This window comes from Hyla sarda, chromosome 6 (genome assembly GCF_029499605.1).
Source record: "Hyla sarda isolate aHylSar1 chromosome 6, aHylSar1.hap1, whole genome shotgun sequence".
Classification (NCBI taxonomy): Eukaryota; Metazoa; Chordata; class Amphibia; order Anura; family Hylidae; genus Hyla; species Hyla sarda.
The window spans coordinates 117,263,755-117,283,882 of NC_079194.1; the positions used below are offsets into that span (position 1 = coordinate 117,263,755).

Here is a 20,128-nt window from a genome sequence, read left to right on the forward strand (position 1 = left end):
CAACTTGTCCTATTTGGAGGAGAAAGAATGCTGAGTTGCATCCAAAGAACACCATACCTACTGTGAAGCATGGGGGTAGAAACATCATGCTTTGGGGCTGTTTTTCAGCAAAGGGACCAGGACGACTGATCCATGTAAAGGAAAGAATGAATGGGGCCATGTATTGTGAAATTTTGAGTGAAAAACGCCTTCCATTAGCAAGGGCAATGAAGATGAAAGGTGGCTGGGTCATTCAGCATGACAATGATCCCAAACACACCGCCCGGGCAACGAAGGAGTTGCATTTCAAGGTCCTGGAGTGGCCTTGCCAGTCTCCAGATCTCAACCCCATAGATAACCTTTGGACGGAGTTGAAAGTCCATGTGGCTCAGCGACAGCCCCAAAACATCACTACTCTAGAGGAGATCTGCATGGACCATGGGCCAAAATACCAGCCAGTGTGTGAAAACCTCGTGAAGACTTACAGAAAACGTTTGACCTCTGTCATTGCCAAGAAAGGGTATATAACAAAGTATTGAGATTAACCTTTGCTATTGACCAAATACTTATTTTCCACCATAATTTGCAAATAAAGACTTTAAAAATCAGACAATGTGATTTTATGGATTTTTTTCTCATTATGTTGCTCATAGTTGAGGTATACCTATGATGAAAATTACAGGCCTCTCATCTTTTTAAGTGGGAGAACTTGCACAATTGGTGCCCCACTGTATATGTGTGTGTGTGTGTGTGTGTGTGTGTATATATATATATATATATATATATATATATATATAATTTTTTTTATTTTGCAGGATGCCACTATGTGGAATTGTGCAACAGACTACGTTATTCCATACAGTTGAAAAAAATTGTATACTGGCATACACCAGCCCAACAGAGGGCAAAAGCACACTGTCCATTTAATAGGGGCATATATGTTTGGCATAATCTCTCGAAGCTTTCCTGGTGAATATGTCAAGCAGACAATGCAGAAACATGGGAACTTTCATGGGCTGATTTACATAGGATAGTGATGATTGATAATTTAAATTTCTGCATGAAAGATTCAACCAGCCAACAAATTAGGTGATCGTTATCCCTTTTACATGGACTAAATATTGGCAATGACTGCTTATAGCAATTATGATTTGCCTAATAGTCGGACTATGTAAAGAGAGTTTAAAGAGGCAACAGTTCAAAGACAAGATAAAAACGGAGACTGCAATGCTGCATATACTAATGTGTGTCAACGTCACAATGGAAGCAATAGTAAATCGCTAAGAGAACAATACAGATGGTGCTCACGTAGAAATCAAGCTCCGTAGAAATATATGCACATAAAGAAAATGAACCTGAGCACTCACCCCATGTCATCAAGTTCCGGTAACGTTTCAAACGTCCTCTTCGGATGGGAGCGAGGAGGCGGTAGATGGTACTGGGGGAGTTCAGACGCTGGCCACGGACCGTATCACGCCGCTTGGTGCTTCATCAGGCTGCACTCCAGCCTCTTTTAAAAAACAACATCCTGCAGGGACATTGGGGGAAATTGAAAAAAAAACATACTTCCTTTTTTTTTTTTTTTTTTTTAGAGCTGTGTGTGTACTCCTCTTTTCCCTATAATAAATGAAGTAGCAGATTCCACTATAGTGGTGAGTGCCACTTCTTCACTTCCCTATTTGGAATATTGCTGCAGAGCACCTATCTATATAGTTTGGCTTCTGCTACCCTGGATTAACCCCTTCTCCATTTTAAGGACAATGCTACAATTTGTGGGTAGTGCCGTCTTATCTACATATCTATTTTACCCTTGCTTTTATATAATCTGTATTATAACACTGCAGTGCTAAAGTTATTATGAGGTCCATCAAGACGTAATATCTGTGTCTCCACCAGCTGATTTTGCTGAGGTGACCACCCAATTTGAGAAACTGGTCATATTTCCTGTCACTCTATTTATCCCTCTATTTCATTCAAGGACACTTTTTTATTCATGACTAGGGGATATCCTAGCTGCTTACCTTTTGCCCCACCCCAAAATCCCAATAACGACTGACATCGGTTAGTGGTACAAAAGGTCACAGCAGACCATATTTATTAACATTGAACAATTTAAACATTGTCATAACATATTGTATGAACATCATACAAAAACCATAAAACATAACCACCCTACAGAGGCTGAGAGATCTGGAGGCAACGTCCCCCTTTAACCCCAAGTGAACCAATGTGCCAAGCCTCCTACATTTGCCCCTAGCCGTAAGGCACCAGACCTAGGGACACCATTTCAGAGGCCCAATCCTCTCCAGGCTGAGTACCATCCCCAGCCTCCTCCACCAACACCTTCTCAAACCACCAAAATTGCCACTCCTGCCTCCAAATCCTTCTCCCGCTACTGCTGCCGCGACAAGAAGTACCCAAGCCTGTTACAAGGGCGGGTGGGCGGGAACTTCGCTGGCCTGGCCCACAGTCTCAACAAATCAACCTTGATGTCCCGCAAGAGATCCCTCGACCTCCTGACCCCCTGGTCATTTCCCCCCGCATGCACTACAAGGACATTAGGGGCCCTATCCATCCCAACATAAAACTGAATGTGAGGCAGCAACCCAGGCCACTGCAGCCTCCCTTTACCCAACAAGCCCACGAATGCCGCCGTTCTTGAAAACCCCAGCTGCCGTCCATCCGGGCGCACCTCAGCCCGAACTCCCCCTCTGACCACGTAGGAATAGCCGACAATCCAGATGAGACATGGACCGGCACCTGAAAGAAACAGAAAGAAAACACAGGCAATACGGCAACACCACACACCTCATCATCACAACAACTGCGGCCGAACATAAACCCGGAACCGGTCCGACTCCCACCTCCCAATATGCTTGATGACGTCAGCATGCAAACCCCACCTAGCCGCCTCAGTAGCAACACCAATCCAAAAAGAGTGCGAACAAAAATCCTCGGGGGCACCCTCCCCAGCGCCGACATAAACAAACGAAAAACCCTGACAAACTGATAACGCGATAAAAAGGTCCCATCCCCATGGACCAACAAGGGCCCATCCGCCCCCGGGCGCATACCCCAGAAGACCCGAAAACACGTCACCGGGCACATCGCAGACCCCCCCAAAGGCGCCAGCCGCACCACAACCCCTCTACCCAGCGTGTCCGTCTTAGAGCGACGAACCACACATTCCAAACCTCCAGACCCCAAACTCACATCACCCACCATAAGACCCCCAACCACCATCCTACTCAGAGCCACCAGCTCCGAAATCTGAAACGCCCCAAAAAAGGCCAACGAAAAAGCCAACCGAAATAAAACCGCCTCATATCTCGAAAAACAGACGGACCCCAGCGCCTCCCTCAGCCGAGCCAGCAAGGAAAAAGACACCGGCCTCCGAGAATTCCTCAAGCTAGCCCCCTTCCGGAACCCCCGCACCGCCTGACGCACCAATAACAACTTAGTGACATCCGGCAAACCCTTGGCCTTGAACCAAAAAACCAGTGCCGACAGCCGTCGGCCCATACTGGCAGGTGAAACCCCTTCACAAAAAGCCCGGCCGACGTAAAACAGCAGAGCCGCCTCCCAATCCCCCACTGACGTCAAACTCCCCAATCGGCCTGTCAAAAATTCCCACTCCAACCACCACCTGCTGTAGGCCATCCATGTAGCCCTACTCACAGACCGGCCAACCAAACCCAACGCCACCGTCACACCAGCTTCCATAGCCAGTCCGGACACGGAATCCCCCAGCTCCCGAAAACTCTCCCACTGCAAACGAGAGAGAGCGTCAGCCATAGAGTTCTCCACCCCCGGAACATGAGAAGCAACAAACTGCGAATTTAATTGCAAACCCCTCAAAACCAACTGCCGCAACAGGCGCACCACCGGCGGCGAATTCGCCGTCTGAGCATTAACCGCCTGCACCACCCCCAAATTGTCGCAACGAAAACTCTCTTGTTACTAAAATGCGGGCCCCAAATTTCCACCGCCACAATAATAGGAAACAACTCCAAAAACGCCAGATTGCGAACCAACCCCGCCTCCTTCCAAGCCTCCGGCCACTGCCCCACACACCACTGCCCCCCGAGGTACGCCCCAAATCCACAACCCCCTGCCGCATCAGTTCCAAGTCCTGACTAGATATAGGACGGTCCATAACCATGGACCTCCCGTTATACTGTTCCAAAAACCCACACACTCAAGTCCTCCCACAAGTCCGCCGACAAGCGCAGAAAATGATGACAGCCCATCGGTAAACAAAGATCATCTAAATACTGCCCCTCACAACAACACCCCAACAAAGAAAAACTATCCAGATGGACCGTCAACAAACGAAACGCCGCCTCCACATCAGTCTTAGCAAGGAGGGCCCCACGCCCATACCGCCGTACCCAAACCAAGGCCGCATCAAAAGAGGTATAAATTCGGGTAGAAAACAGACATGGTGCACATCTACAATCTTGTATAATGATCTGATTGCTTCTCAGCATAATATCAAAAACTAACAGGTTGTTAGTATACATATTTGATCAAAAAGTACAAGCCCACTCGCCACGTCAAGGCCACCTATTTAGAGTGGGTCCCTAACGTCCCTATCATAAAATGGCGTAGCACTGGGCGGCGACCACCACCGCCGCGACACCAGTGCCCACGGGGGGGAAACGACCCACTGGCAGAGCGGCCCCAATGCCACTCAAACCAGTCTATGGGCCGCACCTCCCCGCAGACACGGCGCCACGGCAGCAACAGACGCCGCACAGCACCACACCAGTGTGAACAAGGTGTAATGGCTCACTTACCATGCTCTCCCAGTCAGACTAGGAGGCTGCTAGGAAAGAAATGGCCCTTGTGTAGCTAAATACTACTATATAGGGTTGGGCTGAGGGGGTGGGGAAGAGTGCAGCACATGTTGAAACAAAAAAAAAAAGGAGGGGATAGAAAACACAGTGTGAATTCGGGTAGAATACAGACATGGTGCACATCTACAATCTTGTATAATGATCTGATTGCTTCTCAGCATAATATCAAAAACTAACAGTTGTTAGTATACATATTTGATCAAAAAGTACAAGCCCACTCGCCAAGTCAAGGCCACCTATTTAGAGTGGGTCCCTAACGTCCCTATTTGTACCCGAATTCACACTGTGATTTCTATCCCCTCCTTTTTTTTTTTTTTTTTTTTGTGTTTCAACATGTGCTGCACTCTTCCCCACCCCCTCAGCCCAACCCTATATAAGTGTAGTTAGCTACACATGGGCAATTTCTTTCCTAGCAGCCTCCCAGTCTGACTGGGAGAGCATGGTAAGTGAGCTATTACACCTTGTTCACACTGGTGTGGTGCTGTGCGGTGTCCGTTGCTGCCGTGGCCCCGTGTCTGCGGGGGGGGGGGGGGGGGGGTGCGGCCCATAGACTGGTTTGGGTAGCATTGGGGCCGCTCTGCCGGTGGGTCGTTCCCCCCTGTGGGCATTGGTGTCACGGCGGTGGTGGTCGCCGCCCGGTGCTGCGCCATTTTATGCTAGGGACGTTAGGGACCCACTCTAAATAGGTGGCCTTGACGTGGCGAGTGGGCTTGTACTTTTTGATCAAAAATGTATACTAACTACCTGTTAGCTTTTGATATTATGCTGAGAAGCAATCAGATCATTATACAAGATTGCAGATGTGCACCATGTCTGTTTTTCTACCCGAATTCACACTGTGATTTCTATCCCCTCCTTTTATTTTTGTTACAACATGTGCTGCACTCTTCCCCACCCCTTCAGCCCAACCCTATATAGTAGTATTTAGCTACACAAGGGCCATTTCTTTCCTAGCAGCCTCCCAGTCTGACTGGGAGAGCATGGTAAGTGAGCCATTACACCTTGTTCACACTGGTGTGGTGCTGTGCGGCGTCTGTTGCTGCCGTGGCGCCGTGTCTGCGGGGAGGTGCGGCCCATAGACTGGTTTGAGTGGCATTGGGGCCACTCTGCCAGTGGGTCGTTTCCCCCCCGTGGGCACTGGTGTCGCGGCGTTGGTGGTCGCCGCCCAGTGCTACGCCATTTTATGATAGGGACGTTAGGGACCCACTCTAAATAGGTGGCCTTGACGTGGCGAGTGGGCTTGTTCTTTTTGATCAAATATGTATACTAACAACCTGTTAGTTTTTGATATTATGCTGAGAAGCAATCAGATCATTATACAAGATTGTAGATGTGCACCATGTCTGTTTTTCTACTCGAATTCAGAAGAGGTATAAGACACAGCACACAATGCCGGATCTATACCGTCATTCACCGATCCTCCCGCAGGATGTGACAGGTGGTGAATGAGCCGAAACTTGTTCTGCTCCTTTTTGGGCACCAGACCCAACGGAGAAATCCTCAGGTCCCGTAACGGCAGGGACTCAAATGGCCTGGCCATCCTCCCTAACGCCACCTCCTTCAACAACTTCTCCCTCACCAATCCCGGCTGAGTCGCCGCCGACACCAGATTGCGCACCACACCCCCAAATGGCCCCACTACTACACTAGGGATTCGAAACCCGTCAGAAAACCCCGCTCGCAGCAGCTGAGCCACCACCCTATTTGAATAGAGGTCTAAAAAAGGACCCATCCTTCCCACCCTCACCGGCGTCGCCCCCCTTTTGGTCAGCACCCCCTCCCCTACCCTTACCTTTCCGGAAACACTGAGACAACCCATGGGCGCCCCCACAACCAGAGCACTCATGTTTGAATCAGCATTCCCCACCAAACTTGCAACTACCGTCGTTGAACTGCCAACATACTTCTTTCCCAGAAGATGCCGGCCGCCCTGTACCAGAGCCGCCGCCCCCCTCCTGGAAGGACTGCAGTCCCGCTCCCGTTCCCCGCGGCGCCGCCATCAGCTGCATCCGCAAGCCGATATCTTTATGATCCCAGCGTAAGAATGGACGAACAGCCATCCGTTGTCAGAACTGTTCATCATAACGGAGCCTCGCCGTGCCCCCGTATATCCTATACGCTTCCCCTATGGAATCCAAGTAACAAATGAGACCGGAACAATGTTCCGGACTCATCTCCCCCACCACACTCACCAAAATCGCAAAGGCTTGCAGCCAGTTAGAAAACGTCCGCAGTATCAGCCGATACTGCCGGCGTTCCTCTTCTTCCTCCTTCTTCTTCCCCTCATCCGGCTTCACCTAGGCTAAATTGAATTTTTCCAGCGGAAGCAGTGAAAAAATCTCCACATACTCCCTCCACCAGAGCTTTTCGCGCACCTTCGCTTTCAAATGCACCCCAACGGGCCCTCAAAACAAACATAAACCTCCCCGTGGGCGGAATCTGCCAAGTGGACATCCGCCACAGGCTCCGAACCACTGCCAGCCGCCGGCACCACGGCAGGCGCCTGGGACCCCATCCCCGCAGGCCCTGCCACACTCCCCGCGACCTGCTGCACACCCTGCACTCCAACCGCCAGACTCCCCCAGAAGGCCCCGAGCCACCCCCCAACTCCGGCACCACTGCCCCTGCACTAGCAACCACAGGCCCCCCACCAGGTACCTCCCACACCGCCACAGGGGACCCACTTCCGCCGAGCCCACTACTGCGCAAAAGAGCCTGCATCCCCGCAAGAAAAGTTTGCATCCCCGCCAAACCACCACCCAACTCCCCACCCACCGGAACCCCGGAAAAACTGTCACACTCACCGCACCCACTGGCTGCCACCGACCCAGCAGCCGTCGCACCCGCAGAAGGCCGATTCCGGACATCCCTGGCTTGACTTGTTGCAGGAACAGCAGGGACCAGGCGGAGCCCGCCCGCAGCCGCAGATCCAGCAGAAGAAGCATCCAGCAATCTGGAAGGAGGAGCTGCAGCCGTCCCAACCGTAGAGGCCCCAGCAGAAGCAGACAGTCCAGCAGCAGAGCACCCTGCCACACCAGCAGCAGCCGCAGTCACATCTCTGGCTCCTGGATCCGCCACACTAGCCACAGCAGGAAGGGGCAGAGCACCCCCGTCGTCCAGCAACATTTCATCCGAACCGCTGACGTCACTGGGGGCGGGGCTAGCATCTCCCCCCCCCCCCGTACAAAGAATCTTCCACCCGGCCACCATCTCTAAACCGCCGGCCCCCGGATCCCCGGCGTCATTCAGCTCCCTGGCCTGCCGCTCATACAGGCCAGACGAGCGCCTCCTCCCAGCCGACTGCCGTGGAGCGGGGGCAGCCGATGCATGAGCTGCAGGGATCCGCAGAGCCCGCCCCTCCCGGGAGCCCTTACTACTGGGGCGGGCCGCCGACACCAGCTCTCTACGTGGTGCAGGGACCGCTGCGGCAGCATGCCGGTCCCCACCATCCTCGGACCCACACTGCCTGCGGGAAGACCCCCCCAGACCTACCCCCACCCGAAGCGCCGGAGCGCCGGGTAGAGGCAGCCGCATGGAGCGCAGAGGGACTCACCTGGCGGTGTCTGGGACCAGGAGCAGCATCCGGACTCAGGCGAGCAGGAGGACGGGAGTGCCGCCCGCTGACACGGGGACTCTGACCGGACCCAGCAGCAGCAGGACCGGCCAACGCAGGGACCTGGGACCCCAACCATCCCGGACCCCAACGGAGCGCCTCGTCCCACAGTCTTCCCAGCAAGGCCTCAAGATCCGCCATCAGGTATGGGAGCTTCTTCTGCCAACTTCGCTGGCCTTGCGCCGACTGACCCCTGACCCAACCCCCTCCCTCTTAAACCCCCTCCTAACTCCTCCCCTTACGTAACGTCCCTACCATATGTCCAGCCCAGTCTTCCCCTGTCATGTGCCCCTCCGCTCCGATACTCTCCACTACAGGGCTTCCTTTTTCTGTGCTCAGCCTTATTTTTCTACTGAGCCTGTGATCTGAGGACTAGAAAACATAGCTCATGCCCTTTCTTGGCTACCTGTTCAACACAGCACAATCACCTTAAGGTCTGTTTGACTTTTAGATCAGTTCAAGCTACAATCCGTTGAAGTCTTGTTTACTGAAAACTGCTTTGTTTGACGTCTCGGCTGCTACTCATTATACATATCTTTTCACTACACTTGTCTATGCAGCTTACTTCTGAGACAAACACTTATCTTGTTTTTGATCTTTTCCTAAAGCCAACACAACTGTCAAGTACAATAGAGGTCAATAGCAATACCGAAGCACAAATTGTAATATCTGATGTGTATATCCTCCCAATGTCAAGTACTCAGTTTCAGTGATTAGATAAACTTTTACTGATATTAGTTATTATATATATCCCCATAAAGGCATAACGTTTTTTTCCATAAAAAAAAAATGATTGAAAGTAATTCCAGGCAATAATTCTCTTCAGTCTCTATAGGAGTCACAAGAGAAAGCAGAGTACAGCATCTGACTGTCTCCATGGCCACCATACAGAATGAATGAATCGGTGGCAAACATGTATGACCCGCCACTTAATTTAACCTGAGACTTGTGCCCCCGTTTCCGAGATCACCCGGACTCCAAAAGTCAGTACCTCAGCGATCAGATAGTTATCTTATATCTGAGGATAGAGGACAACTTTATAAGATGGGAAATCCCTTTTGAGTAAAGGGACAATGGAATGAGATGTGCCAGATATAAATGAATATAGTGTAATTTTACATACATTTTCTAATTCCCCCCATACACATGCATGGTCAGCAACTGTGTATGTGTTTTCAATAGGGGAGGGGTTAAACTGCTGCCAGACACCAATGGTGACTTATCTTCCTAAGAACAAAAGCATCAGGCATGTTGAAATCCAACTGCCCCATCCTTCTCATCCATGATATCATCTGTCAGGGGAGTCATTAAGCTATCATTGCCATCTGATTCTAATGGAATGAGTGTGTTTTACTCTCATGCCTATTTATCATAGTGGACATACAGAAGGTGGAGTATGTTTGCCCCCCTCCTTCCTTGTTTATATCACTAAAAGGCTAAACAGATAGAGAATGCAATCTCTTTTCTATGTAAATGTTCTGCAGGTGTGAGGAGTATGTGAATTCCTGCATGTCTACAACAAACCTCCCACATACACAGTTCCTGTGTGCAAAAAGTTTTGAATACCTCTAAATGGTCTGGTCACCCTATAGTCCAAAAGTTTGCCATCAAATTATTTTACATTTGCTCTAACATGGACAGAGAGAGCTTTTCTGTGCATGACTAGTAACTTCACAATCATTTTATAATGTGAGATGCTATGGCTCTAGAAGGAAACCTGGGGACCACCTAAATGGATGAACCCCTGCTTAGGGTATTAGAGCGTTGGCTGTACAGTAACATGATAGAAACCAGTGCATGTGAACTCCATAAATGTATACATTCAACGTACAACCCTTGCATTTAAATGAAAACCTTAATTATTTTACATACAGGGGCGGACTGACAACCCCCGGACCAAATAAAGCAAGGGCCCCCTGCGAGGCTGATGAACTTCTGAAGATGATATCTCAGGACCTACTGGACCAATTAAGGTAAGTGACTCCTCTATGGAATCCTGTTCACCTACACTAGAACCCAGTGTATTGGGTTTAGTGTGGGTGAACAGGCTGACAGTTTTGCTTTAAACAGAGATGCAAATAGTCTTTAAACCCAGATTTTGCTATATCTCGGAAACGAATAAACGGATTGGAATAATGAATACATACTGTCATACTTGCCCATCCACCCCAAACAATGGATCGACAACTTGGAGCTGGTCCCTTCCTTGCGCTAAAGTGCATGGACGTCGAAGTCAACAAAACAAACGGAACTGTACAAAGTCGGGGAACAAGTCAGGAACTCAACGGGAATACAATAACCCAACAAAGTATTCAAACAAGGCAAGCTAAAATCCATATATCAAACAGGACAGTAAACCATGGTTCACACTCAGGAAATGTCTTCAGAAAGACAAAAGCTAAAGTGAATCAAAAACAAGATATGGTCAGAGTACAGGTCTAATTATCAGCAGAGAGTTCCAGCAGAGCTAGGGTCTAAATAATCACACCCGGGATCCCATAGGCTGGAAGCATTAACTACTCAAACCAGGGAGAACACAGAAACTGTTCAGACACAAACCTAATGTCTGAACAGGACCTAAAGCAGAAAATAGAAAATACAGATAAACGGACATTACACATACAGTAGTTTTACTTGGGATCACCAACACTAATAACCTGTATATATAGGTTAGTAGGGTTGATTCATCTGTCAGTTTCCCTCTAATACTGTGGATTACCACATTAGCATCAGCGCCAGCATGCAGTCATTTGTAATCATTGTCTATGAGGCTCCTTTAGATTAGCATCTGAGACTGTAATGGCCACTCCATAATCTTTAGCATTTTCTGCAGTTATCATTGGAGGGTCAGCATGGCCTTCTGCTTGGGGTCATTGTTGCACTGGAAAGTCCAAGAGTATCCCATGCGCAGCTTTCGTGCAGAAGAATGCAACTTAGATTCCCTTTAGGATAGTAAGAGATCCCTGAATTTCTAGCTTGTTAAAGGGGTAGTCCAGTGGTGAAAAACTTATCCCCCATCCTGCGATCCCCCATATTGCTCTGCAATAGAGTTGTATTGAGGGGGCGTGTCAGCCGCTGCTTCGTGCGGTGGTCAACATGCCCCTTCCCGCGGGCTGTCGAGGCCCCAGTGGTCGCACCCCCCGCAATCTGAAACTCATCCCCTATCCTTAGGATAGGGGATAAGGTTTTCACCACTGGATATCTCCTTTAATAAGTGATTGAACAGTACTGACTGGCATTTTAAATGCTTTGTATATCTTATTATACTCTTTTTCATCTTGTTACACAGGTCTTTGGACATTTTTATTCTGCTCCTCATGGCTCAGTATCTAGCCTGCTCAGTGCATCCACATAAGAGCTATTAAACTCATTGACTATTTATACACAAACACAAATTGCAATGTAAAAAGACATAGGTATGGAAAATTAACCATTAATTGCCATTTTAACCTGTGTGTCACTGTGTGTGTGTGTGTGTGTGTAAGGCTAAACTTTCAAATGAAACGTATACTTTTGATCAGAGCTATTAGGGTGATTTCTGTTATCATAATGATTTAAAAAGGAAAAGGAGTCAGACAACCATGTGTTATCAAATGGCTTCACATGATCAACATGATCACTTACATAAGCCTTTTTTCTTTTATATAAAGGCTTGCTCACTTCTGTCTTTGATGCTTTTTACCCTCTTTCCACCACCATCAGAGAGAACATGAAAATGTTGAATGGCAAAATTGAAGCATAAGTGAGACATAAGTTAAGACAGTAAAATGGATGGGTTTTAGCAACCCTTATCATTGTTCTACAAAGAAATGGGAGCTTCAACAAAACATTACATTATTACGCTAACATGTTGTTTGTATAGAGCATTTTTAAAGGAGAACTTCGGCAAAATCCTATCCACAGGATAAGGAATGAGTAGCTGATCGCAGGGGTCTGCAGGGGTCCGATTGATCTCTGGGACTGGAACCCAGCTCTCTCAGTGAGGAGCGTGTGTTATCTACCAGTAGACAGCACATGCTACATTCATTTCTATAGGAGCACCGATAATGCCCGAGTGCTGTACTCCGGCTGTACTGTCTTTTCCGGCTGCAGCATGCACTGTGGATAAGTTCATTTTCACCAGAGATCTTCTTTAATTATTGGGTCTCCTAGAAATGTCAATTGGGTCAAGAAGTTTATTAGGTTTCCTGTCTCAAATTTAGGGACAGGAACTTTTTCTTATTACGTAAAAATGAATACAGCTATCTTTTCTCTGCTTAAAGGAAATTCCAAGAGATATTCCAAGATTCTTTTCTTCCAGTATTTTAGCCCATGATTCAAAATTATTATACAGTGCAACATGCTTCTGTTACCTCTGTGGGCTGTTTAGTCTGGTTTTCATGCATGGGACCCACACCTGGAAGCCCTGTAGTGCAAGTCTTTTTTTATTTTCCATGGGTATGCCAGAGACAATATGTCATATGTCACATGGTCTCCAGGAGGGCATGGCTCTGCTGCAGTGGTTGGGCAGATAACAGGGTGGAAGGGATTGTTATCCACTCACACACTGCAGGATAGCCACGCTCCTCTGGAGCTGATGGGAATTATGACATATTGTCTCTGGCCACATGGAATGCTGGGAAAGGTCAGTGGATACAGTAAAGTAAAAGGACTTGCATTAGAGTAACTCTGGGTGTTGGTCCCTTGAATGTAAACAGGACAAAGTGGTACACAGAGTTAATAAAAGCATATTATATAGAATATAACTTTGCATCATGGGCTCTCCCATGCCTCCTTCAATTGTCGTGATAAATCTGGGTTCCAGCAGTCTACATAAATTTAATTGTATCACTTATCTAGGACTTTTTAGGGGTCTTAAATGTATCAACACTTTAAGTGGTCTGTCTACACTAGACTTATAGGGCATATCAACAAGATATTGTAACAATCTCACCTGACCAGGCTGTCCATGTCTCAGGTTCAGGTACGAATTAGAGGCCTGGGCCAATCAGCCGCTAAGAAAGAGTATCTGATTCCTCCTTAGCCTTCTAGCTGTGCTCTTGATTTCAGCTTGGCTCTGGTTTTAATCCTGTTTGTTTTTGTTCACTTTGTGTTAGCCTTGGCTCTGTTATTTTGATCAGTTTCTGTATTGTTTAGCTTAGTCATGTTTGTTAGTGATCTAACTGTGCTTAGGTCAGTTTAGTTTTGTACCGTTTTGTATCTGTTATGTGAAACTGTATTTCGATTTGTGTTCACACCTGTTTCTGTGTAATCCTGTACCTATATTCTGTCTGTATTTTGGCATCCTCTAGATTAGGGCCTGACCTTAATATTGACCTGTATTCAGACCTGGTTGTCTTTGCATTTTCCTCCATGATTGGTTCCTGATACAGGCTTGTTCCTGTATTTAGTCTGTGTTAGTGCGGGGTGGTATGGCCTAAAATTAATATCACAATATTTTTTTTTATTATCACGGTATCACTGTATTACCGCCTGTCCCCCCCGCCACCCCCCCCCACCCCACGAGCGGGGTCCCTGTGCCCACTAGCTGTGTCAAATGTGCCCCCCCCCCCCCCGCGAGCGAGATCGCTACCTTCACCGCTAGCGGGGTCCCTTTGCCCACTAGCGGTGTCAAATGTGCCCCCCCGTGAGTGCGATCGCTACCATCACCGCTAGCGGGGTCCCTGTGCCCACTAGTGGTGTCACAAGAATGCCTCCCGCGAGTGCTACCATCACCGCTAGTGGGGTCCCTGTGCCCACTAGCGGTGTCACAAGAATGCAGAGCGCGGCTCTGTTCCCTGCAGTAGTACGCTAGCTGCGCACGAGGCTTTTAAATCTGTTCCCGTACCCTGAAAGCTGACAGGGACGGGGAACAGAGCCGTGCTCAGCATTCTTGTGACACCGCTAGTGGGCACAGGGACCCTGCTAGCGGTGATGGTAGCGCTCGCGGGAGGCATTCTTGTGACACTGCTAGTGGGCATAGGGACCCCGCTAGCGGTGATGGTATCGTTTGCACTCGCGGGGGGCACATTTGACACCGTTAGTGGGCACAGGGACCCCGTTAGAGGTGATGGAAACGCTCGCAGGAGGCATTCTTGTGACACCGCTAGTGGGCACATGGACCCCGCTAGCGTTGATGGTAGCGCTCGCGCTCGCGGGGGGCACATTTCACACCGTTAGTGGGCACAGGGACCCCGCTAGCGGTGATGGAAACGCTCGCAGGAGGCATTCTTGTGACACCGCTAGTGGGCACATGGATCCCGCTAGCGGTGGGGACACTGGCTGACAGGCGCAGCGGGGGGACACAGTAAATGAATTAGCTTCTGTGGCCCGATTCCACTCTCGGAATCGGGCCAGAGAAGCACACCGGGACAAGTGAGGGCGCCGCGCTAGGCTCTACAATTCATCCGGAGGAGGGGCCCGACCGGTATAGCGGTATGGGCAAAAATCGATACCGTGGGAGAAACAAAAACGGTATCCAGTTCATACCGGTATACCGCCCAGCACTAGTCTGTGTAACTCGAACCTTTATTCAGACTTTTTTGTCTTTGTGCTTATCCTTGGTGCATTTCTATGTTTGGTCTTGTTGTCCAGTACCTGTCAATCTTGATCTATATATTACTCTGGCTTCAGTTAACCTGTCAACTCACTTTATTCCTGGTTAACCTTGCCATTAAATCTCTTGGTATCCTGTTTAGTTCAAATTCTCATACCTGCCATATCTTGCTTTGGCTCTTAGGCTGTTGTCTGTACACTATATACCTGCTGCTATATTTCCCTGATAGTACCCTAGTTCCATGTCTGTTAAAGCTTGTTAACCTTTCGTATCCCTGACCTGCATACAGTTCTGTTGACTCCTACACTTTCCTGCACTTTAGTTCAACAGAGGGACTTGCGCCCAGTAGAGGAATCGTTGCCTACGGCGATTATGCAAGCAGGCAGAAAAAGGGGTTCTGGGCACACTTTTCCCTGCCCTTCGTGATGTGACAGATATGACATAACTTGAGGTGAAGTGCTTACTCCTCCACATTTAATAGAGAAGTGGCCAAATCCATGAAATCAGAGAGAGATCACTAGAGCCAGACCGGTTGTTATTGAGTGTCAGTGTTTTTTGAGACATCTGACATTAAAAATGGATGGCTCTTTCATGATTTGCCTCTAAACAAGGGCTCTATCCTTCAGTCCAACTCCAGAGTTTTATTAATAGAAAACAATTTGTCAGTAAATCTGTGAGACTTGAGATCTTTACTCTAGATGAGGTTTAAAACTATTATGTCAAATCATCAGAGCAGCAGCAGATTCTCTGAATGTCAGTATGATGTACTGGATGCGCTTTGTGAAGGTACTCTCTGCAGCCTGACTGACAGTTATATGCTGGCAGCCTGTCACTGCACCAGCACACATTACATAAAGAGCACTGCTAACCTAATGTCACTTAATGACTGTGCTGACAGGCATCTTTATTATACTTCCTTATGTAACACCACCTCCAATCCTGCCCAGTATTTTATTACTCTTCATCTCTGCAGGCATGTTCTAAATGTACTTGAACAATTTTAGCATTTACATTTATGCAAGCATGTCAATGCATTGAAACCAAGCACTTTATTAAAAAAAATATATATACCGTATATACTCGAGTATAAGCCGACCCGAATATAAGCTGATGCCCCTAATTTCACCCCAAAAACCCAGGAAAAGTTATTTACTCGACTATAAGCCTAGGGTGGGAAATACATCATCCCCCCATGTCATCATCCAGACTCCCATCATCATCCAGACCCCTTCATCATCACCGCCTGTCAATCCCTTCAGCCATCAACTGTCCGGGTATGCTGGGAGTTGTAGTTTTGAAACCTCTGGAGCTCCGCAGGCTGAAGACCACTGCGGCCTTCGTCATCATCCAGACCCCCGTCATCATCCCCCCCCTTCATCATCGTTTTCAGCACAAAAAATCGTGCTGAAAAACTCGTCTTATACTTGAGTATATACGGTATATAGATTTTGCAGCTGCTTTACAAAACAGACTAAATAGCTTTTAAAAAAGTAATGGATTTAAATTTGCTTACCTGAAATTTCCATTTCCTGGAGGTCCGAAGGCAGCACAGAACAGTATGGGTTAGTGTTCCCTTCCTCTAGATATAACCAGAAGAGACAATCAGCAATTGATCTTAATTAATCAATCAAACATCCTATAGAAGGATCCAATAAACAGACACACACTGAGTTAGTATGCAGCAATAACAGATTTTAATGGGAGGGTAATCTGTGCTGCCTTCGGACCTCCAGGAAATGGAGTTTTCAGGTAAGCAAATTTAAAGCTTTCCTGGAGGTCCTATGGCAGCACAGAACAGTATGAGATTTGAAAAAGCAATACAAGTTAAAGGGGGGGGGGGGGGGGGGGGGGATAGAAGAAACAGCTTGCCAAAGGCTGAGCTACCAGAAATGTCCAAGCGATAGTGCTTGATGAAGGCAGATGAGGTGGCCCATGTTGCAGCCCTGCAAATCTCCTGTAAAGGTATATATCCGTACTCCGCCCACAAAGTTGCTGTGGCTCTGGTTGAATGAGCTTTGATGTTGAGAGGGGACTGAAGACCATCTTGTTGATAACAAAAAGATATTACTCCAGTAATCCATCTGGATAAGCTATTTTTAGTGGCTCCCAGACCTCTGCGAGGACCTTGAAATTGGAGAAATAGATTACATGCTCCAATTTTCTGAATACAGCAGAACGTTCCACATAAGAAAGAACTTCTCTGCGGACATCTACAGTTGACAGGGACTGATCCTGATCCGCAGGAATGGCTGGCAGAATGATCTCTTGATTGATGTTAATAGAAGATGCAATTTTTGGCAGAAACCCCGGCATAGTTCTAATAACCAAGCTGTCCCAAAAGTCTCTCAAATATGGTTTTCACACAGATATGGCCTGTAGCTCACTGACCCTTTGAGCTGAGCAGATGGCAACAAGAAAGAGAGTTTTCCATGATAACCACTTGATGTCTGCATGAATCGAAAGACCCTCTATCACCAAAGGACTGTCCTGGCCACTGAGAAAGCAAAAGACTGGAAGTTTCGCATTCTCCCTGGTGGCGAACACATCCAGTTCCAGTGTACTGAACTTCTGGCTGTCACGATTCGGCAGGCTGGAGGTGGATCCTCTGTGCCAGAGAGGGATAGGCGTGGACCGTGCTAGTGGACCGGTTCTAAGCTGCTACTGGTTTTCACCAGAGCCCGCCGCAAAGCGGGATGGTCTTGCAGCGGCGGTAGCAACCAGGTCGTATCCACTAGCAACGGCTCAACCTCTCTGACTGCTGAAGATAGGCGCGGTACAAGGGAGTAGACAAGAGCAAGGTCGGACGTAGCAGAAGGTCGGGGCAGGCAGCAAGAATCGTAGTCAATATGGCAATAGCAGGAGGTCAAGTACACAGTATGGACAAACACAGTAAACGCTTTCTCTAGGCACTAAGGCAACAAGATCCGGCAGGGGAGTGCAGGGGCAGTGATCAGATATAGTCTGGGAGCAGGTGGAAGCCAATTAAGCTAATTGGGCCAGGCACCAATCATTGGTGCACTGGCCCTTTAAGTCTCAGAGAGCTGGCGCGCGCGCGCCCTAGAGAGCGGAGCCGCGCGCGCCAGCACATGACAGCAGGGGACCGGGACGGGTAAGTGACCTGGGATGCGATTCGCGAGCGGGCGCGTCCGGCTGTGCGAATCGCATCCCCGACGGCCATGACAGTGCAGCGCTCCCGGTCAGCGGGACTGACCGGGGCGCTGCGGGGAGAGAGACGCCGTGAGCGCTCCGGGGAGGAGCGGGGACCCGGAGCGCTAGGCGTAACACTGGCATATCAACTGGAACACTTCCTGAGTAGATCGGCACGGGAGTTCAGATCGCCCCCCAATGTGAACTGCTGAAAGGCTTAAGAGATTGTACGTCTGCATTCTTGAATGAGTAGGGCGCTCCTGGTGCCTTCCTGTTTGTTCAAGTAAAAAAACAACCACCATATTGTCTGATTGGACTAACACATGGGGATGGTGCAGCTGCTTCTGCAAATGTTGCAGGGCTAATCTCACAGCCACTAATTCCTTCAAGTTGGATGACTGGGCTCTTCTCCAACTGGGCCACTTGTTCTGGACCCAAAGATGTTCCAGATGTGCCCCCCAGCCTGTGGTGGAAGCATCCGTTATGACTATAAGTTTGGAACGCTGGATCATACTCTTCCCTTTCGTCAGACGATTTTGAGCCACCAATATGCGTCCTTACTTGTTTCTGGCAAGATCAACATCAGATTGTCCAAAGAAGACTGGCTTCTGTCCCAAAAGGAGAGAATGTTGTGCTGCAGGGACCTGATATGGGCATGGCCCCATTGAACTGCCTCCAGTGCTGATGCTAAGCTCCCCAGACAGCTCATGGCCTGCCTGATTGGGACTTTGTGATTATCCAGAATAAAGCGCAACTGACAATTGATCTTCATTATACTCTTGGCTGAGAGAAATAGTGTCTTCGAGGAATCTATCCTGAACCCCAAGTATTGAATGTGAGGTTTATAGTGGCGAGGAAGTTGTTTTTTTCTAGAATAGTAATGACAGACTTGATAGTCTCCATCTTGAATGATTTCTTGAGCAGGTGTTTGTTTAGATAGGTGAAGTCTATGACCTGCCTTAGCTTGTAGTTTGCCTTTGGGACAGCGAACACCCTTGAATAAGCTCTCAATCCTTAAAGAGAAGAAGGCACTTCCTCTAGAGCCCCTTTGGAAAGGAAATCTTCTATCAGATGGAGGATCTAAAGATCTTGGTGATTCAGAAAGAACCTGTCTTGTGGCATCGAGGGGAACTCTACGGAATAACCTCTGTGCAGAATGGATAGGACCCAAGCGTCTGAAGTTGTTGCGGACCAGGCTGAGGAAAATTTTGCCAATCTGCCCGCAACCTCAATCTTGGCATCATTGGTTGGATTTTTTTGAGGCATCACCTTTCTTGGTGAAAGAGGATGACACCTCCTGTTTTGTCTTGTAATACCTCTGCTTCCCTGACTTGAAATTTCTTCTGAATTTAGGTGAGGTCCTGGCCTTAGGAAGAAAGGAATGGGCAGGATTAGATTTTGTAGGAAGAGGAAAAAATTAGCCTTTATCCTCATTGATGTTCTTCAAGATCTGCTGAAGCTGAGACCCAAAAAAGCTTTCTGGCTGGACTGGAAGGGAGCAGAAGCTGGATTTAGTAGACACATCACCACCCCACTGCTTAATCCACAAGGCCTGCCTTGCTGAGTTAATAGACCTCATACAGCGGGAGGAAAGATGCATAACGTCCAGGGGTGCATCAGAAAGAAATTTAGCTGCCAATTTCAAGTTTGGAATACTGTTGAGAATTTCCTCTCTCGGTTGCCATCTTCCAAACATCTTGACAGCTGGAAAAGACCCACACAAAGAACTCTAGCAACTGGAATAGAGGCCATGGCAGTTTTAGCAATGGCAGCAGCAGAAGAGTATGACTTCTTAGAGCACAAATCAATCTTCTTGTCCATGGAGTCTTTTAGTAAGGATGTTTCTTCAGACAGAAATACTGACTTTTTAGCCAATTTGGCTACAGGTAACTCTATTTTTGGAGGAGACTCTCATACTACAGAAAGTTTGGGGTCCAGCCTGTAAACTGCTTTCTTGTCTTGCTTACTCCACTTTCTCTCAAACCAAGTCTTCAT

The 20,128-nt window shown here is 48.2% G+C and overlaps 1 protein-coding gene across 2 annotated transcripts; it reads right to left on the reverse strand.

Moving 5' to 3' along the window:
- Window positions 1-1,352: 1,352 nt before the first annotated feature.
- Window positions 1,353-8,590, reverse strand: LOC130276017 (glycine-rich protein 1-like). 2 transcript variants are annotated; one of them, XM_056524812.1, is made up of 2 exons: window positions 7,643-8,590; window positions 1,353-1,507 (listed from the first exon to the last, which is right to left on the reverse strand). In XM_056524812.1, the coding sequence occupies exons 1-2, from the start codon at window positions 8,370-8,372 to the stop codon at window positions 1,428-1,430; spliced, it is 810 nt and encodes a 269-aa protein (XP_056380787.1). In that variant the 5' UTR covers window positions 8,373-8,590; the 3' UTR covers window positions 1,353-1,427. The 2 variants fall into 2 exon arrangements, with proteins under 2 accessions (XP_056380787.1, XP_056380786.1); XM_056524811.1 differs by lacking the exon at window positions 1,353-1,507 and adding an exon at window positions 2,065-2,739.
- Between the last annotated feature and the right edge of the window lie 11,538 nt (window positions 8,591-20,128).